The sequence below is a fragment of the Staurois parvus genome, unplaced genomic scaffold, assembly GCF_062004578.1.
Source record: "Staurois parvus isolate SC_StPar_1 unplaced genomic scaffold, SC_StPar_1.0 ptg000394l, whole genome shotgun sequence".
NCBI lineage: Eukaryota > Metazoa > Chordata > Amphibia > Anura > Ranidae > Staurois > Staurois parvus.
Window position 1 is genome coordinate 5,878,403 of NW_028318190.1, and position 19,878 is coordinate 5,898,280.

A 19,878-nucleotide genomic window follows, 5' to 3' on the forward strand; every position below is an offset into this window, starting at 1 on the left:
CAATGCCACTGTAGTGGCATACATCAATCATCAGGGAGGAACCAGAAGTCTCCCCGCAGCAAGTGAGCTATAATGGATCTGTCCTGAACAGAATTTAACGCTTCAACCTTGTCCGCGTGGAACAACCCAGGTGTGGACAATTGACAGGCTGACTTCCTTAGTCAGCAACATCTGGACCCAGGGAAGTATTTCTTATACCTGAATATGTTCCAGAACGTGTGTCAAAGATGGGGGATGATGTATGTGCACCTCTTGGCCTCCAGCTTGAACAAACTGGACAGGTCTGTCTGCCAGCACAGGGATCCTCTAACAGAAGCAATTGATGATCTGTTGACTCTGTGGGATCAGTACATCCCAATTTATTCATTTCCTTCCCTGAAAATACTTAATATGCTTTGCCCACTGTAGAGGTGGATGATATATGCTGACCTGGTAAGACTGGTGGTGGATGCTCCGTGAGCTCTGCCACCTTGTCTGGATCACCCCCAACCTTGTTGGTGCAGACGTCAAACCGAAAAAGAAAATCCTGTTAGATCTGCTTTACGGTATTTAGAGGTTTTTAAGGTGTGAAGTACATCATCATCCATCTATCCCATACCACAAAAAAAATACTATAGTCCAATGTGTAGAAAGGTGATCAGCAGTGCTTCTGTGTGGAAAAAGCCTGCAAAAACAATTTTCTGTCTTCCTTCATAACTGCACTGAAACAATATATTTTGATTACGGTTTTGTGTGCAGATCAAATGAGTGTTCATTGATTTCACACTTGCCATCAATTCCAGCAGTCACATTTAGCTGTATTAACCCTATAAGTCGTAATCTACTCCTTCCTCTCCTCCCCTTAGATATTTTTTTTCCTTTTGACTTACCATTCATATTGATATATAAACTTTTTTTTAGTTTTTGTTCATATTGCTTGATTCATTTTGTAGTGTTACATTAAAAAACCCACAAAATTAATAAAAGTCTTTATTTCATTTGCAAATAACTTCGCAATTCTTTGTATCAAGTCATTTTAATGTCATTATAGATGGGACAAATTAAAGAATAAAATTTAATTTTTTTATCTACAGTAATATAACACTAGTTATTTTAAAACTAACACTGGTCAAACTAGAAAAAACATCAATTTCTGTCACTTTTTGGAAATTATAATATATAGAAAATATTTTTTTTCAAGTCGGTAATGTCAAAAGAGCCCTTTTTGTTTTCAACAAATGATATATGTATTACTTCGGTATCAAAAGTTACTGACAAATCAATAAGCCTATAGCGGTTAATTAAAAATTGCTCAGGTCCATAGTGGAGTGGGTATATAGGTGCAGGAACCAAAGCAGTTAAAAAATGTAAGACAAGGGTCTGTCTAACAAGGACAGCAATACAAAATCAAGAAGCCAATAAACGAGGCGGTGCCTGCCAAGTATAGAGGGCTCAGTGTCATTTATTCTTCTAGTTTTGTATTTTATTCACTTAAGACTACATAAAGGACTTCTACCAAGCATTAGAAATTTAAAATATTTTGGGGTTCAACGATTAAATGCAACCTCTCCAATATGCTTTTGGTCACAAACAGTTCTTGTCTAGAGAAAGACAAAATCCCCCATGCTTTTCCGAAATATCTACGCCCTGTGTATGGCTCTCTAGTAGAGGCTACCACACCCAGAAGAAAATTAAAAACATTAAGGGTCAGGTTCAGAAAATACAATTCGTTTAGAAAGGAATAGCTGCTTTTAGGTTATTTGTTTTAAAATTAATTTCTGATATTCATAGATCAGAGAAAATAATTAAGAAAGAAAATCTGATCAGACCCGCTATACAGTACTTAGAAGTTTCTACTGACTGAAGAAACACTTCCCCCCTCTATCCCATACCAAAAGAAAAATATTATAGTTCAGATTGTTAGAAAGGTGATTCGTCTGGTTTAGCATAATCAAAATAAATACTTTTTCCTAGGGGCCGGTGTCTATGGCTTTCGTTTGCCAAGCTTCTGAAATCATGCAGAATTTATCATTCATGGTTACTCTATGGTCTGAACAGAGATAGAGTGGGAGTAATAGGGAGCCCTGATATCAAATGACTTGAGTGCATTTGACCACTCTTTGTTACACCTGATGGGGTATTAATGTTTAAGAGTGACAAAAGTCAAGCCACTATAGCTGTAGAGATCAAGCAAATGGGCACAGATTACAGAGAACTTTGATTTAGTATAATACTGAAGTCTAGTGGAGCTCACAACAGTTTAAAACTCTCTCAGAAAGCTCTTCTAGCAAATATAATAAAGGCATGACTGACAGTCTGATACTTACCCCTCAGAAGACACTGACTTACCTATAGATGTAAACAGGATGTACAAAGTAGTAAACTGACTCTGTGCAGGAGCACCAGTAGTGACCTATCTGTATCCAGTCATCTCACAGTTTTGTATTTAAAGTGTTACTAAAATCTATTTTTTTTAAATTAAAATAACAAACATGATATACTCACCTGCTCTGTGCAATGATATTGCACAAAGCAGCCTCCATCCTCTTCTCGGGTCCCCCGCTGACGATCTTGGCTCCTCCTCTTCTTTATGTGTCCCCATAGCAAGCCGTTTGCTATGGGGCACGCGGTGTCTGCTTGCTCCTGTACTCAGCGTTTATGGAGCTGCACGTCATAGACACACACAACAGGACTTAGCCCCGCCCCCCACTTCCTCCTCACTGCATATGACCGTAGCAGGAGCCACCCGTGGTGGAAGAAAAAAAAGATTGTATATTCTATGGTTTACCTAACTCTAATCCAGGAGAGAGCAGAACTCAGTCAGTTAGGATTTATTGTATTGCGCAACTCTCTGTATCTAACAAGTACAGCCTGCTAACTGGATGACAGCATAGAGATAACTTTATCAGTAACCTGCTCTTTCTTCTCTACCCTATCACAGTCTTGAGCAAGCCACTCTCTAAAGACTCACACAGCAAAGCTTAGCCCCAACTCACACTTCCTCCTCACTGCATTTGATTGACAACAGCAGTAGCGAATGACTCCTGCTGCTGCACGAGTGCTGTGTGAAGAGGAAGAGAGGGAAGAAGAGATGCATCCAGACACAGCACTGGATCTATTCTCCCCTCTCTTCCCTTTCACACAGAGAAGGAGGGAGGCAGAGAAATTGAGAGAATTGAAAACGTTGTTAACCTTAATGCCAGTGCATTAAGGTAAACATTTTTAGCTTTAGTACCACTTTAAAGGGTAAGTTCACCTTTTCAGACAAAAATAATAAAATGCACATTTTTTTGCAGGTACAAAAATGTGCATTTATTATTTTTGTCCAAAGGAGCCTGGAAAGCATTGCACCAGTGATCCATAGATCGCTGATGCCATGCAAGTCTCCTGCAGACCTGTCAGAATATCTGCTTGCCGTGCAGGATGTACTGATAGGAATCTTCAATGAACTACCACGGCGCTCCACAGCACCGTGGTAATTTATTGAAAACTACAAGCCCACGGCCGCTAAGACTGTCGGAACTAGTAGGGACTCATTCACAGAACTCTGTGAATGAGTGATGCGGCCATGTGGGCGGAGCCCCGTACATCTGTCAGCGTAAAGGGGGGTGGGGGCCGGCAGGTGAGGCTGCAGCTATGGGAACGTGTCACATGGTCCACCCTAAACACAGGTGGAATATGTAACATGTTCCAAAGGTGAACTTATCCTTTAAGAAATTTTACAAGTATTTAGCAGTTTGCCTACACTTACAACTTTGAAGTCTTAGGTACAAACTTGCAAAAAAAAACCCCGAACCATTAAATATTCATTGTATATTAATTCAGCCTGGCCCATGCTAACCTTTTTAGTTTAGAGAGAGCCCTTGTATGCATTATACGAAACACATAATAAATGAAAAGCCTTTCTACAAACTGCTTTAACATTTTATCAGCTTTTTGCTTTAAAATAAATATAAAGAACTATAAAGTGTACACACAGTATGGAAGTTTTGCACAAAAGTTAAAATTACAGCTAATGGATTCAAGATATGAGTTAGAATTATCAGTGTGACAATGATATAATTTAGGGTCCATTCACATCTGGCAATTTTGCATCACAGCAATTCTGCATATGATTCCAAATCGTTCTGCTAAAATGATAAAATCGCACAATGCGTTTTCAGGTGCCATTCGTTTTCAATGGCAGCTAAAACGCAGTGTGGTTCTGCCATGATAAATTGCGCAAAGCTTGTTGTCCAAAAACGAGCATGAGCTTATTTTGGGGTTGCAATCTTCAAGCGATGCGGCTTGCGTGACTGCAGTGCGTTTTAACGTGCGATTCCATTTTGCATCGCTGCGATTCTGCCCATGATGCTAAACGACCAGATGTGAAAGGTGATTAAACATTATTCTGAATGGCATTGATTGTTGGCATTCGTTTCAATAGCTGCTTTATATGTAGCATAATTCAGACTTTGACAATAATGTCCTCAAAGTCCACTATAGTTGATAGACAGGCAAAATGAAGTGTACAGCCAAAAACCACCTGTCAGCAATAGTGTAATCCTAATATTAAGTATTCTATGCAACAAATATTTCTGTATATTACTATGAGGCTTGCTTCTCTTCATACCAACTGCAAAATGCATTAATCGCATATAATTGGTTTTGCCTATAATCTGCTCATACAGTTCCTTGCCTTTATATTAATAACTGGCTGTTCATTATGTAGTGCTTTTCTTATCACCCATCATATGAAAAGTGCTTTAGACATTACAAAAATATGTGAAAATTAAACAAATCAGCCTACTGTGCAGTAATACCTCAAGGTCTGGAAACCGTACTGGTAGCATCCTAAGGAATGGAATTGGAAAACATTGGATTAATGGTGCGCAAAGTCTGTGTAATTGGATCCGAATTTATTAATACATATACTGGCGACCCTTTCATTTTACCCATATACAAGACGTAAAAGTGGATTTTTCGGTAACCTAACAAAGCATCAAATTCAAAGCTTTTGCGGCCAAAAGTTCATTGTGCCTCATTTATTCTACTATGTACAGCGCTGTGTGCACTGCCAGTGCTATATAAGATAAGAAAAGTATTGTATGGATTAATCAAGGAGAAGAACAACCAAGAGGCCATCTAAAAGTGTAAAGTCTTCATCCCCCAAGATTGTGAAATATAAAGGACAAGTTCACAGGACTGGAGAAGAATCTCAGAAACTTGGAATCTGTAGGTTGGGAAGTCAACAATGTGTGAAATGCCCCAGAAAATGGGGACGTATTCCTTGAAAGGTGACTTTACAAAAAGTTGATGAGGCAGTCCATTGTATGACCATTTAGTGAGAGATGACCCCCATTCATGGTCAGAACTTTCCCTGCTTCAATTTGTCTATGTGGTGAGACAGCTTTAGAGCAGGACCCAACTTCAGTCCCATGTACTTCATCATGACATCACTTCTCAGAAGGAGCAAGGCTTTTCCATCTATTTCCTGAATAGGGGAGACAAAAAAAAAGCTAGTGAGAGAAGTGATGGATATGAAAAATACATAATCAAGATAGATTTATAAGAAAATGAAGCTAAAGTAGCACCAAAACAATTCCATGTTTGTGAATGTCTGATCCTGGGCTCTTGTTAGACATGCCTCCCTGTATGTCACCACTCTGTCCTGTAATGATGTAGGCACTGGCAGATGAAAGCAAAGAATGCTGAGAGGGATCAGACATCCAACACTTCTGGAAGCATCAGATGCAAACATTGTTCAGCAAGCTTAGATCTTAAACAGTGAAGATCAGTAGCATGGGCAGCAGGAAAGGTAAATAAGTTCTTTCTTTACGGGAACCTTTCTTTTAGGTTGTTACTTTAGTGAAAAACGATGAAAACTCTTGTGAAAAAAAACTGCTGCAGAAATACAGTGCAGGAACGTACTTTCAGCAGCCTTGAATACCCTGTTTTTAACCAGTTGCTGACCGCAAAGAGCCGAATGACGGCTGCACTGCGGCCGGCCAGTTCTGGGAGGGCGTCATATGACGTCCTCCCAGAACGCGCTCTCCTGCGCGCCCCCTGGGGCGCGCACCCGGTGATCTCCGTGATCGCTGTGTCCTACGGACACAGCTGATCACGTGATGTGGTAAAAGGCCAGTCACAGCGGCTTTTTACCAATGATACGCTGATCACAGGGAAATGCAATTGCCGGTTCTCGGCTGCACTTTCCTCACGCTGTCAGAATGTGGGGAAAGTACTGCCGAGAACCGGCAGTTGTCAGAGCAGGGATCGACACTGATCATCAGGGCACTGGTGATCAGTGCCCTGATGATCAGTGCCCAGCAGTGCCACCCACCAGTGCCACCCACCTGTGCCCAGCAGTGCCACCCACCTGTGCCCATCAGTGCCACCCACCTGTGTCACCCAACTCTGCCCATCAGTGCCACCCACCTCTGCCCATCAGTGCCACCCAACTCTGCCCATCAGTGCAGCCCAGCAGTGCTGCCAGTCAATGCCCAGCAGTTGTGCCAGTCAGTGCCTAGCAGTGCCGCCAGTCAGTGCTATCAGTACCTATCATCAGTGCCGCCTATCAGTTTCACCTATCACTGCCGCCTATCCGTGCCCATCAGTGCTGCCTATCAGTGCAGCCTCATCAACGCACATCAGTAAAGGAGAGAAATTACCTGTTTGCAAAATTTTATAATAGAAACAAAGAACCCTTTTTTTTCAAATTTTTTGCTTTTTTTGTTTATAGCGCAAAAAATAAAACCCCCAGTGGCAAGTAAATATCACCAAAAGAAAGCTCTATTTGTGAGAAAAAAATGATAAAAATGTAATATGGGTACAATGTTGCATGCCCACGCAATTGTCATTCAAAGTGCGACAGCACTGAAAGCTGAAAATTGCCCTGGTAAGGAAGGGGGTATAAGTGCCCTGTAGGCAAGTGGTTAATTCCTTGTAAATTTATCAGATTTTTCTTCCATGTCATCAATCTCTTAACGCTTTCAAATGAATTTACAAAGTATTATAGTTAGATAAATATGTGTGAGAAACTTGCAAGAAAACAAACTAAATTACTATAAACAAGGCTCTGACTATTTGTGCAATTTATTACTGGATTTTGATATACAATTGTGTAATATATGTTATATGTATCTTTTATGAGATGTTCTACTTTGATTGTTATGAGTACTTCTTGACTTTTTCTCCTGAAGAAGCGGATTAATTCCGCGAAACATGTAGAGGAGTCAACATTACCCGCCACAGTACATTGTTTCTAGGGGGTGGAGTTGTAATAATTATCACCTTTGTGATTTATGAGATCATGCTGTTAAATTTATATGGTTTTAGAACAAATTTATGTACATGTTCGATCAAAATATTTTCTGTGTACCAATAAAAACATGCTATTTTTACGATTTTGCTTTTGGGTGCCAAGATAGTCCATTCTTGTTTTGGGGGCTCCCCCTTCAACTTTTTTATAGTAATTTAGGATGATGGCACCCTCATTTTGTAATTGATTATAATATATCTGCCTGTTATATAATAAGGCTCTGACTAAAAAAGTATCTTTCAGAGGAACGATTTACATCTAAACTGTGTAACAATCACATTACAGTCAGCAAGAAGCCCCTTTTGTGCAAAAACGTCCCCAAAATTTGTATGGTGTCCTCATGGCTCTAATAGTCATTCACAACTAGAAGAATTGAAAAAAAAAAAAAATAAAAATAAGACCTGTGTGAGCAAGCACTCCACCTCATGAAATCACTAGTTTTCATTTCTTTACCACATGCCCTCCTTAGGATTTACCCCCCTTCCTGACCAGGCCATTTTTTGCGATACAGAGCTGAGTTACTTTAACTGACAATTGCGCTGTCATGCAACCCTGCACCCAAATTAAATTTAAGTATTTTTTTCCCACAAATGGAAATTTTTTTCAGTGGTATTTGATCGCCTGTGCAGTTTTTATTTTTTGCGCTATTAACAAAAAAAGCCTGACAATTTTGAGAAAAAAAAACTATATTTTTGACTTTTTGCTATTAAACATGTCTAATAAAAAAGTGTTAAAAATCAAATTTTGACATAAATTTAGGCTACATGTCTTTGCTAAAATAAAATCCCAATACATGTAAATGAATTGGTTTGTGTGAAAGTTGTAGCGTTTACAAATGGCGGTATATATACTGGAATTTTTTTTTTTACTACTAATGGCGGCGATCAACGATTTATAGGGGGACTGTGGTGGGCATTCTGACACTGGGGAAAACTGACTTGGTGTCACTGACATAACCAATACAGTGATCAGTGCTAATAAAAAGCACTAACACTGTACTAATGCCACTGGGCAGGAAGGGCTTAACATGTGGGGCAATCAAAGGGTTAACTGTGTGCTGTTTCACTATGTGCTTTCCACTGTAAGCACACAGCTTTGTATGGCTCTGCTATGTCGGGCCATATAAAGCAGAGTGCAGGAGTGGACAGGGGAGAGATCTATGTTGCTTATACACCAGTCGGAAATTCTCGGAGATCCCTGGGTGCCAGTGGGGAATCACCAGCCAGGACCCAATGGTTGACAGCCAAGGCCGTGAATGGTGGCGCGGGTAGGGCGCATACGTGCCCCCTACCCAGAACTGCAAAATCACATCTATATACGTGATTTTGCGCACCCGTGCTGCCCTGTAGCAGTATTTCTGATATAGGGTGGCGCGAAAGCGGTTAATAATACAAAGTTCTGTTACCATAAACCAATAAGAGCTTGCCACCTCCTGCTTCAGTCAACCTGATGCAGCTCTGGTGGTATGCACAGACAAAGCATGACTCCTCAAGGACTCTTGGTGCTCTTTAACCACTCTGAGACAGGAGAATTGTTTTAAATTTTGCACAAACCGTTTAAAATCAGAATTTTGGCCACAAAATTACTTAAAACCCTCAAACAAATACATTTTTTTTTCTAAAAGCAGAAACCCTGTAGACCTATAGAAAAAAATAGTAATTCAATTTTTTGTTGCACAATATTTGCACAAATGTTTATCAAACTGTAATTTTTAGGAACAAATACACTAAAATGCATTTTAGTGCACTCAAAAAAAATATACCCATTATTTTCATGAAATTCAAGAGATGTAGTTGTGTGGACTAAATAGATACCAGAGATGTCAAGCCTTAATTGCAGTTTTTTGTGAAATGGCAAAAAACTACCTAAAATTGGTACCTAAAATTGTCCATAGGTAAAGCAATAAAAGCCTTTACAGAGGGCGTATGTGCGGTGGTCCAAAATGGTGGCCGCCTAATCCCAGAGCTCCACCGACCCTCTGACTTACCGAACCTCCTGCACTGCTTCTGCTGCAGCTAGAGCCCCAGGAGCGCCTTCTCCCAGGTCGCTGTACACCTCTGCATCCCCATGGGAAAGATCGGGTGCTGGAAGCCGCCCACGCTGCCTTCTCCAGACCCTCAGCCCTCAGAGCTGAGGGTCTGGGTCACTAGGCCCGCATCCCCGGCCTCGAGTAGCAGCGGCAGCCGTGGTGAGCCCTCCAGGAGACCTGCTGAGATGGATGGGATGGACAGAGACCCCCCAACAGCTTCACAACCCACGCCACCTCTGATGGTGGACACCCTAGAAGGCAAACTGCGAGTATTTCTGCCACTATCTCTGCTAAAGTTGGGAAATTGGCATAGGAGCTTAGGGGGAGATTACTCAGATAGGAGACTGCACAGACCACCTTGAGACCAAATTTGACAAACTGGTACAATATGTCCATGTTGGAGGAGGATAACGCCAACCTGAAACACTCTGTGTCCCAATTACAGCTTCAACAGGAGGATTTGGAAAATAGGGCACGCCGCCAGAACATTCGTATTCGTGGCATAGCTGAATCGGTCTCTGATTCTCAACTCCAACACCACCTGTTGTCCTTATTCACCACTTTAGCTCCCAGAGGTTGATTGGCGGTTGGATCGGGGGCCCATAGGTTGCTAGGTCCGAAACCCTCCGAGGGCACCAGGCCTAGGGACGTTATTGTATGCTTTCATTACTTTGTAGAGAAGCCCTGCTCTCCTCTACTCGTAATAAACCCTCTTTGGAATTCAAGGGAGACAGACTCCAAATCTTCAATGACTTATCTCCCATCACCCTGGCCAAAAGTCGAGTCCTGAAGCTGGTCACTCTTCATCTCCAACATCATCATGTTCCCTACCGGTGGGGGTTCCCCTTTGAGCTCGTGGTCTTTAAGGATAACCAACCAATTCACACTCCCTGGCCTGCATGAAGTGGGCTCTTTCTTCAAACAGTTGGGGCTCCCTCCCGTGCCGGACAAGACACCTCCGCTACCTCCAACCCCATCCAGATCCTCCACCACTCCACATAAGATCTGGACATCAGCTATACCTAGAAGGAAGCGTTTCCCTCGCACTCCTCAACGCCCAAGACTTCCTGGTTTGATGAGCTCTGCCACCTGATGGTCTTGTTTAGAGGGTCTCCTGTTTTTTTTATTTTGTTACTTAGGCTCCCTCTTTCCTATGGGTGCACTACCAATATTTAGCTATGTCGTGATCATAACCATTTTGCATTTTACTGAGGTAGGCATCTGCCACGATGGGTCAATTGCCATGTCGCCCTCTGGAACGTCAGGCCTTTGGCCTTGACAACTCGGGATATATTTGCCTCTTCGATGATAATTTTCTTGCATACTCCAGTTATGCAGCTGATATGCTTAATGTTGTTTTATGATGACTTTAAGGCTGTTATTACTATTATACAGTATTTATAAAGCGCCAATAGTTCGCTCAGCGCTGTACATTACAAAGGGGGACATAACATGTGACAGAACAACAACAATACAATGCAAAACATGAGGGGATCGAGGGCCCTGATCTTTCGAGCTTACAATCTAGGAGGGAGGGGATGGTGGCACAGGAGGATAAAGCTGTGGGGGATGGGGTGGTAGGAAGAGTGGAGGAGGTTGGCAAGTTAGCAGGGGGTGGGGTAGGCTTCCCTGAAGAGGTGGGTTTTCAGGGTGCGCCTAAAGGAGAGGAGAGTAGGTGATAATCTGATGGGTTGGGGCAGGGAGTTCCAGAGGATGGGTGACACCCTGGAGAAGTCCTGGAGGCGGGCATGGGAGGAGGAGACCAGGGAACTAGAGAGAAGGAGGTCTTGTGAGGAGTGGAGTGTGCGTGCTGGGTGGTACTTTGATATTAGGTCAGTGATGTAGTTTGGGGCAGTATGGTGGACGGCTTTGTACATCAGTGTTAGGATTTTAGGGCGGGTTTGATGGTGGCGTTGTTGGATGTGATGGAGAAGTCAATGGGGGGGGGGGTGTCCGGGCTGGGGGGAAGACAAGAAACTCGGTTTTGGAGAGGTTCAGTTTAAGGAAGTGGAGCGACATCCAGTCTGATATGTCGCTCAGTAGGTGTGTGATTCGGGCGGAGACTGAGGTGGTGAGGTGGGGGGTTGAGAGATAGATTTGTGTATCGTCAGCATATAGGTGGTAGTTGAAGCCGTGAGAGTGTATGAGTTGGCCAAGGGAGGAGGTGTAGATAGAGAAGAGAAGGGGCCCGAGGACGGAGTCTTGAGGGACCCCAACAGAGAGGGGGAGGTGGTAGCATTATAGGTAATGCTGAAAGAGCGTTGTGACAGGTAGGATGAGAGCCAGGAGAGAGCAGAATCTCTGAGGCCAAGGAAGTGTAGTTTTTTGAGGAGGAGGGGGTGGTCGACTGTGTCGAAGGCCGCAGAGAGGTCAAGGAGTAGGAGCACTGAATAGTGGCCATTAGCTTTGGCGGTTAGCAGGTCGTTGGAGAGTTTAAGTAAGGCAGTTTCGGTGGAGTGTAGGGGACGGAAGCCGGACTGTAGGGGATCGAGGAGGTTGTTGTCGTTGAGGTGAGAGCTTAGGCGGGTGTAGAGTAGGCGCTCGAGGAGTTTGGATGTAAATGGGAGCAGGGAGATGGGTCTGAGGTTGTTCGGGTCATTGGGGTCCAGGGAGGGCTTTTTAGGTATGGGGGTGATGTGTGCATGTTTCAGAGGGGAGGGGAAAGTGCCGGAGGAGAGGGAGAGAATAAAGATGTGGGTGAGGGAGTGTAGGATGGAGGATGGCTGTTGTCATATAATGTCAAAGGTTTTAAAATGGTGGATGGCTCTGAAGTGGTTCAGATCCTCAGGAGCAGATATCATATTTGTTCAGGAAACTCATTTCAAACAGGATGGCTTTTTCCGCTTTCCTCAGTCCTATTCAGCTTGTGACCCCTTCAGGAAAGCCGGAGTGGCTATATTGATTTGGAAAAACTGCTCACTGCGGATCTTCTCCTCCAGCGTTGACCCAATGGGTCGCTATATTTTATTGGAATGTATGTATGAGGGTTCCCCACTTGTTCTTTTGAACCAATATGCACCCAATTCTGGTCAGCTGACATTTCTCTCTCAAACACTAGATAAACTATGTTCGCTATCCACCCCATGCATGATTGTTGGAGGTGATTTTAATTTGATTATGTCTCCCCACAAGGATAGGAAGGTTCTTATTGCATCTACTCCCTCGAAAAGACAATGGTCCTCTTCGAAAACTTTTCCGTAAACTGATACGGGAGCATCGCCTTTTTGACGCTTGGTGGGTTAGGCATCCCCTTAATAGACAGGTCACATTTTACTCTACTCCACATCGCGTCTTTTCGCGCTTGGATCATTTTTTTGTTACCGCCCCCCTGCTCCCCTTTGTGGTTTCTTCCGAGATCAACCCTATAACTTGGTCAGAACATGCCTAAGGCTTAATCTTCTGTTCCCTACCTCTCCCCTAAAGTCTGTCACTGGTGCCTTAATGAGAGTTTTCTGCAATTTGAAAACCTTTGAGAGGAACTCTCTCAGGGGCTGGATGCACATTTCCAATGTAATGTTGGTTCAGTTGCTTCCTCTTCAACCCTATGGGAAGTTCACAAGGCTGTTTTCAGCCTTGCCCATTTGAAGAAGGCCTCGGTAGGCACCAATCTTTTTTAAGACAATTCTCCCTAGCTGAAGGTCGGCTTCTAGACAAACCGTCTATTGCTCGGCTTCAGAGAGTGACCCATCAAAACTCTCGACCTCCGCAAAACTGCCCAGTCCCTTGCCTGGGCTAAGCAAAAATTCTATGAATTCTCTTGTAAATAGACTCAAACCGCATATGTCCCCCTCGCTGCCGGGTCTCCTGCTCCACTCGAATGGCAGACCCACATATGACCCGCACGAAATGGCTACTGTTTTTGGAGATTATCAGAAGCTCTATAATTGCCTAGCCCCTGATGTTCACCAAAAGGCAGCTTTTGATACTTTCTTCGACCCCATGCAACTTCTAAGTTTGTCTCCTTCTGATGTCTTGGCTCTAAATGTGGACATCTCTGAGGAATTACTAGAGGTTGTCAAACACCTCCCTATGGACAAATCTCCAGGACCAGATGGTCTTCCTTACTCATACACTATAAGACTTTTATAGACACCCTGGCCCCTACCTTACCTTTTGTCCTTGTTCCAAGATCTTTGAAAAGGCTTGCCTCCACAAGATGATTTTACACGTGCATAAATTTCGGTGATTCCTAAGCCAGACAAGGCCAACTCCCTCCCAGATAACGGACGCCCTATAGCCCTATTAAACTCTGACTACAAGATATTCACGAAAATATTGGCTAATTGGTTGGCTAGATGTGTATCCAAGCTTATACACCGAGACCAGGTGGGTTCTGTACCGCCAGGACATGCCACGGATAACACTAGGAGGACTATCGACTTGATCGATGTTGCTAATAAGTCCTCGACTCCTGCTCTCTTGTAGAGCTTGGACGCCCAAAAAGCATTTGACTGACTTAGCTGGCCTTATATGTTTCTGGTCCTGGAGAGATTTGGGTTTAGTGGCCCATTTATGGCAGCCTTGAAAGCTCTATATTCCACCCCCACTTCCCAGGTCAAACTGATGTCACTTTTGTCCCCCTTGTTTCGGATGTCAAATGGTACGTGCCAGGGATGTCCGCTTTCCCCTCTGCTTTTGTCTTTTTTTCAGCCAGACTAACTATATAACCTGACTTCCTCCTATCACTCTATTAATGTGGCTAACTTCCCTCCTCTGTTCCATGCAATCTCCCAGTCCTTGAAATCATGGGACCCTCTTCCCATTTCTTTCCTCAGACGTATCAACGTACCGAAAATGACTATATTCACGGCTTCAACTACCACCTCTACGCCGATGACACGCAAATCTAACTCTCTACCCCTTGCTTGCCTCACCCCTTCAGTCTCCGCCCGTATCACCTGCCTACTGAACGACATATCAAACTGGATGTCACTCCACTTCCTTAAATTAAACCTTTCCAAAACCGAGCTCCTAGTTTTCCCCCCAGCCCGCGCTCCCCCCCAACCTCTCCATCACGACCAATAACACCACCATCAGTCCCACCCTGCAAGCCAAAGTTTTAGGTGTCACTCTAGACTCCAATCTATCCTTCCAGCTCCATGTCCAATCTCTGGCAAATTCATGCAGGCTCCACCTCCGCAACATTTCCAAAATACGTTCGTTCCTAACCCCAGGGACACTACTAACAACTCATTCACTCCCTTATTATCTCATGACTCGAATACTGCAACTCCCTCCTCCCCGGCTTACCTCACCACAGACTAACCCGCTTAAGTCTATCCTGAACGCAGCGGCCAGACTCATCCACCTTACCAACCGTTCCATATCCGCCAACCCCTCTCTGTCATTCCCTCCACTGGCTTCCGATTGCCCAACGCATAAAATTCAAACTACTAACATTGACGTAAAGCTATTCATAATACTGCCCCGAACTACCTCACCGACCTGATATCCAAATATCACCCAACACGTACTCTTCGCTCCTCCCAAGACCTCCTACTCTCTAGTTCCCTGGTCTCCTCCTCCCATGCCCGACTCCAGGACTTCTCCAGGTCTTCCCCCATCCTCTGGAACTCACTACCCCAATCCATCAGACTGTCACCTACCCTCCTCACCTTTAGGCGCACCCTGAAAACCCATCTCTTCAGGGAAGCATAACCCGCCCTCACCTAACAGCCGATCTCCTCCACTCCTCCTACCACTCCATCCCCCACAGCCATTTCCTCCTGTACCACTATCCCCTCCCTCCTAAATTGTAAGCTCCAAGGAGCAGGGCCCTCGAACCCCTCGTGTATTGTATTGTTACTGTATTGTCTCATGTACTGTCTCCCACTATAATGTACAGCGCTGAGCAAACTTTTTGGCGCTATATAAATACTGTATAATAATAATATATTACCCAAGCTTCTGTACCTGTTTGAGACACTTCCTGTCCCTATAACACCCATGCCCAAATTGAGTTCTCTTCAGAAGTCTTTTCTCCACTTCATCTGGTGCAACAAATCACATAGTATTGCTCTTACCGCCCTTCTCTCTCCTCGATCCGGGCGTTCTGGGGGCCCCAGAAATTGTTTCATACTATTTAGCTACCCATCTCAGGACCTTTGTCTCATGGTCCTCCCAGCGCCCCTCTAATAAATGGACTGAGATTGAATCTCTACAACTCAGTCCGACGCACCCTTGCTCCATCCTTTGGTCCACGACCAACATTGACTTTTCCTCTTACAAACGTTTCCTATTGGGACCCATGCAGTTCATGTTGTCTATATGGAAGAGATGTAGGGTTAGATTCGCCCTAAGCTCCAAGTGTTCCCCCTTGACCAGTGTAATTTTTAATCCAAGCCTTCCGGACAGTTTGGCCATGGCTTGTGTGCACCCTTGGGCAAAGGCTAACCTATTTCAGTTGCGACATTTGGTCAATACAGTGACTAACAAGCTTAAATCCTTCCCTGACATTCAAAAAGCTGCTTGTATCCCACCCCATCAGTATTTTGTATATTTACAGATGTGTCATATTTTTTCCTCTAAGGCCTTGTTGCTGACTCTTGAGAAACCTCCCCCTTTTGAGCGTATCTGTATCCAAGGCCCATGCTGACGGGCATAACATCTGCTATGCATAAATTGCTTTTAGATGTCTGCCCTCTTTCTATTGATACTGACCTTTATATGCATAAATGGCCCCATTTCCTTCAATGTGATATTGGTTTGGATCAATGGAATAGGATTTGGGAAGCCGCCTCTAAATCTTCTATGTGTGTAGTATATAAAGAAAATACTTATAAGATCTTGATGTTTTGGTATAGGACTTCTGAGGTTCTCCATGCTCGCAACCCGAATGTTTCTTCTGTCTGCTGGCGTTGTGAGAAGGAAACTTGCACTCTTTTCCACATTTTTTGGGATTGCCGTTCCATTGCGCCCTCCTGGAGAGCGGTCCTTACCCTATTGCGGTTACTTTTGCAGGTTCCTGTTCCTTTTGAGCCCATTTACTTTTCTTTGGGTCTACTTTTTTTTGGGCCACTCTAAACATGCACAGAAACTTTCCACCCAGGAAAGCGGCCAAGAGAATCATTCCCATGCATGGGCTTTCTTCTATACCCCTCACGTTTCTGGAATTGACGAAGGTTATAGCAGAGATTAGAAAGACGTAGTACCTAACTGCTTTACACGCTGCTTCCATTCCTGCATTTGAGGCAGTTTGGGACCCATGGGACACTTATAATGCCGACTAGTCCGCTCGGATTGTCTGTGATTGATTGTCATTCCACTGTTCTATATTAACATTATGTATGCTTATGTAACCCTCGTCGATGAGCTTGTTTTTTGGCTTTCTATTCTTTTCTTCTTTTATGTCTACCTATGTGACTTGTTTATATGTGATATATTATATGTTTAAAAAGCAATAAAAAGTTAATTATAAAAAAAAGCTCATAACTTAGAGTTCACAGCAAATGATGGTTCTAGATTTTTTGCGCTCTCTGCAACATTTGCGACAATTTGTATTGTGAGTGTACACAGGGACTTTGCATTTTTTGTGTGTTTTTTTTTCCATTTATGTCACTTTCATTTTGTAACTTTTTATGATCATCTTTATATTACATAGGAGGCTAACAAGTTACAGGTCTTATTTATGGACACATCGGTCTATTGGACCCCTAATATCCCCTATGGACCCAATTGAAGCTGACTCAGCATAGACCATGCTTCACCAGCTTCTTCCCCAACCACAGCAGCCAGAGGAATGACAGTCGCAATCAGAAGTGACAAAACCCTTGTCCCCCAAAACCCCTCTAATTAAAAACTACACTGTGACACCTGCCATGCCGGTTGGTTGGTGGAGCCCAGGATACACGGCAATGGTGGCAAGCTCAGCCCCTACAAGTGAGTGGGCGGCTCTACAGCTATCTAGATCACTGGCACCTAAAAACCAAACGGCGGTTGGAAAAAAAACATTACACAAACCTGTTTTGTTTATAACCACTTATAATCTATGATGTACCAGTACATATATGGTCCTTAAGTGGTTAAAAAGATAAGTTCACCTTTGGGAACATGTTGCATGTTCCTCCTGTTTTAAGGGTGGAGCATGTAACATGTTCCCACCGCTGCAGCCACTGCCCGATTCAACCCCCCCCCCCCCACGTGAAAGAAGTACAGGGAGAAGGTCTCCGTATCAGCTGTAAGTTTTTGGAAACAGGGTGGTCCGCCACACAGCTTTGTCATTTATTCACAGAGTTTTGTGAATGAACTACAAGTCCCGGCAGCCTTTGCGCTGTCAGATTGTAGTTCTCAATGAACTACCACAGTGCTGTTGATTCTTCCTGTCAGACTGTCTCTGCTTGCCTGTACAGGATGTACGGGCAAATAAATACACTGACAGTTTGCAGGAGTCCAGCATGGCACCGGCGATCTTCTGATTGCTTGTGCAATGCTTTAAAAAAAAAAAAATTAGTAAATACACATTTTTTAACCTGCAAAATTATTATTTTTTTTTTTAAAGTGAACTTATCCTTTAAAAGGATATGTTCCTCTTTTGGACAAAAAAAAAAAATGCACAATTTTTTGCAGCTAATAAATGTGCATTTATTATTTTTGTCCAAAGGGGCCTGGAAAGCATTGCACCAGCGATCAGTAGATTGCTGATGCCATGCAGGTCTCCTGCAGACCTGTCAGAATATCTGCTTGCCATACGGTCAAGCACATATTCTGACAGGAGGCTTCAATGAACTACCACGCCGCTCCACAGCGCCGTGGTAGTTAATTGAAAACTACAAGGCTAAGGCTGTCAAGACTTGCAGTTAATTAATTCGCACAGTTCCCCGCAGCCTTGCTGTTTTAAAATTAGATAGTAGGGGGGCGGCGGCGAGACCAGCTGCAGCTATGGGAACATGTTACATGTTCCACCCTAAAAACGGGTGTAACGTTCCCAAAGGTGAACTTATCCTTTAAGCAGTGCATGCGCAAAACAACACATACTTTTAGGTGTCTGTTTTAGAAGATCAGCTCATTTGCCTATTAGTGGCCCTCACAGCTTCAGACACCAAAGCAAAAGCTAAATTTAGAGACCCAAGCAATTTATTAGAAATGATTGGAAAGATGTTTGCTTATACTAGAGTTTATTTAATGTCATCATCCTGAATGCCCATCCCTATAAGAAATACCTATATTTTAAATCACTGTCCACTGAAAGTGAAATTGTAAAAAAAAAAAAAAAAGTATTTCAGCCTTATGAATGCAGAGCCTATAACCACTACTAGCTGATCCAGAGACAAGTCATATTTTCCTTTAGATGCTAAACTGCTAAAATGAAGCTGAGTCCAAAGCCTGATTACAACAAATATGACTTACGTGTTTACGGAAAAGCTCAGCATGGGATCCCAGTTGTGGGTCAGCTTCTCTGATAAACTGCATTACGTCTTCCATGTTCCACTGTGAAGGGTCACGTGGCCCTTGTCGGCTGCTTGTGTATCTCTCCGACTCTAGAGGAAATAAAAAGATGCTTTATATCACCATTCTGCCTTGCTTGGGATAGGTACACAAAGGCAAAATTATGTAGATCTCAATGCATTGGATTGCAGCTGAACCAGAGATTGGTTAAGGTGTGTTACTGTTAACATACTGTATATTTTATCTTTATGACTAAACCGTTCTACTGCTTAATTTGTGAAAATATCCAAATAAAGCATGTTCATAGCAAGAAAAGGACTGGCCAACAGCTAAGAACTGAGGTGAAATGACTACGTTGCCACTGATCTTCATTCTATAGGAAAGCTAGAATACAGGCAGATACATATTCATCATGCCATACCATCAAGGAGTGTGATCGGCCACCAAATTTATTCTGCTGCAGAACAATGACCCCAAACATACAGCCAATGTCAAGAACAATCTTCAGTGAAAAGAAGAACAAGGAGTCCTGACAGTGATGGTTTGTCCCCCACAGAGCCCTAATCTCAGCATCATCGAGTCTGTCTGGGATTACATGAAAAGACAAAAGGATTTGAGGCAGATACATCCACAGAACACTGTGGATGCGTAAACTGGTGGTCAGTTTAAGATGTATGGAACAACCTACCTGCCGAGTTCCTTCAAAAACTGTGTGCAAGTGTACCTAGGAGAACGGATGCTGTTTTGAAGGCAAAAGGGTAGTCACACCAAATATTGTTTTTAGTTGGATTTCTTTTCTGTTTACTTTTGCATAGTACTGTATGTCACATGGGTAGGAATGCCAGCTCATACATTTGACCACTCCAGTGTAAAACATCACTTCAGCTTCTTTTAACAGCTGTAACACAGCAAATAAAAGGAGGCAGGGCCTCGCATCACCACCACAAACACACCAATGAAATGGTACCCACCTTTTGTGCTCAAGAGGTCATACCTGATTCATGGATTGATAATTGCAGCAGCCCTGTGTATTGAAATTCCAGGTTGGAAGACCCGGTCATTTCATACATGAGGCAGAGTGATAGCAGGATAGCCTGCAAAGAGGCATGACACTATGAAAGCTGGAGCGTGAAAACAATTAACTCTGAATATCTCCATGTAAAAAATGTACAACAAATAATATCCA

At 43.3% G+C, this 19,878-nt stretch overlaps 1 protein-coding gene across 2 annotated transcripts in view; it reads right to left on the reverse strand.

The window, feature by feature from the left end:
* Positions 1 to 4,862: 4,862 nt before the first annotated feature.
* Positions 4,863 to 19,878, reverse strand: part of SCMH1 (Scm polycomb group protein homolog 1) — a 58,545-nt gene continuing 43,529 nt past the window's right edge. For both annotated transcript variants that reach the window (XM_089686290.1, XM_089686289.1), the window contains 2 exons: positions 18,654 to 18,784; positions 4,863 to 5,452 (listed from right to left, as the gene is read on the reverse strand). In XM_089686290.1, the coding sequence (XP_089542416.1) occupies positions 5,327 to 5,452; positions 18,654 to 18,784 (257 nt within the window). In that variant the 3' untranslated portion in view covers positions 4,863 to 5,326. The remainder of the gene's footprint in view (positions 5,453 to 18,653; positions 18,785 to 19,878) is intronic.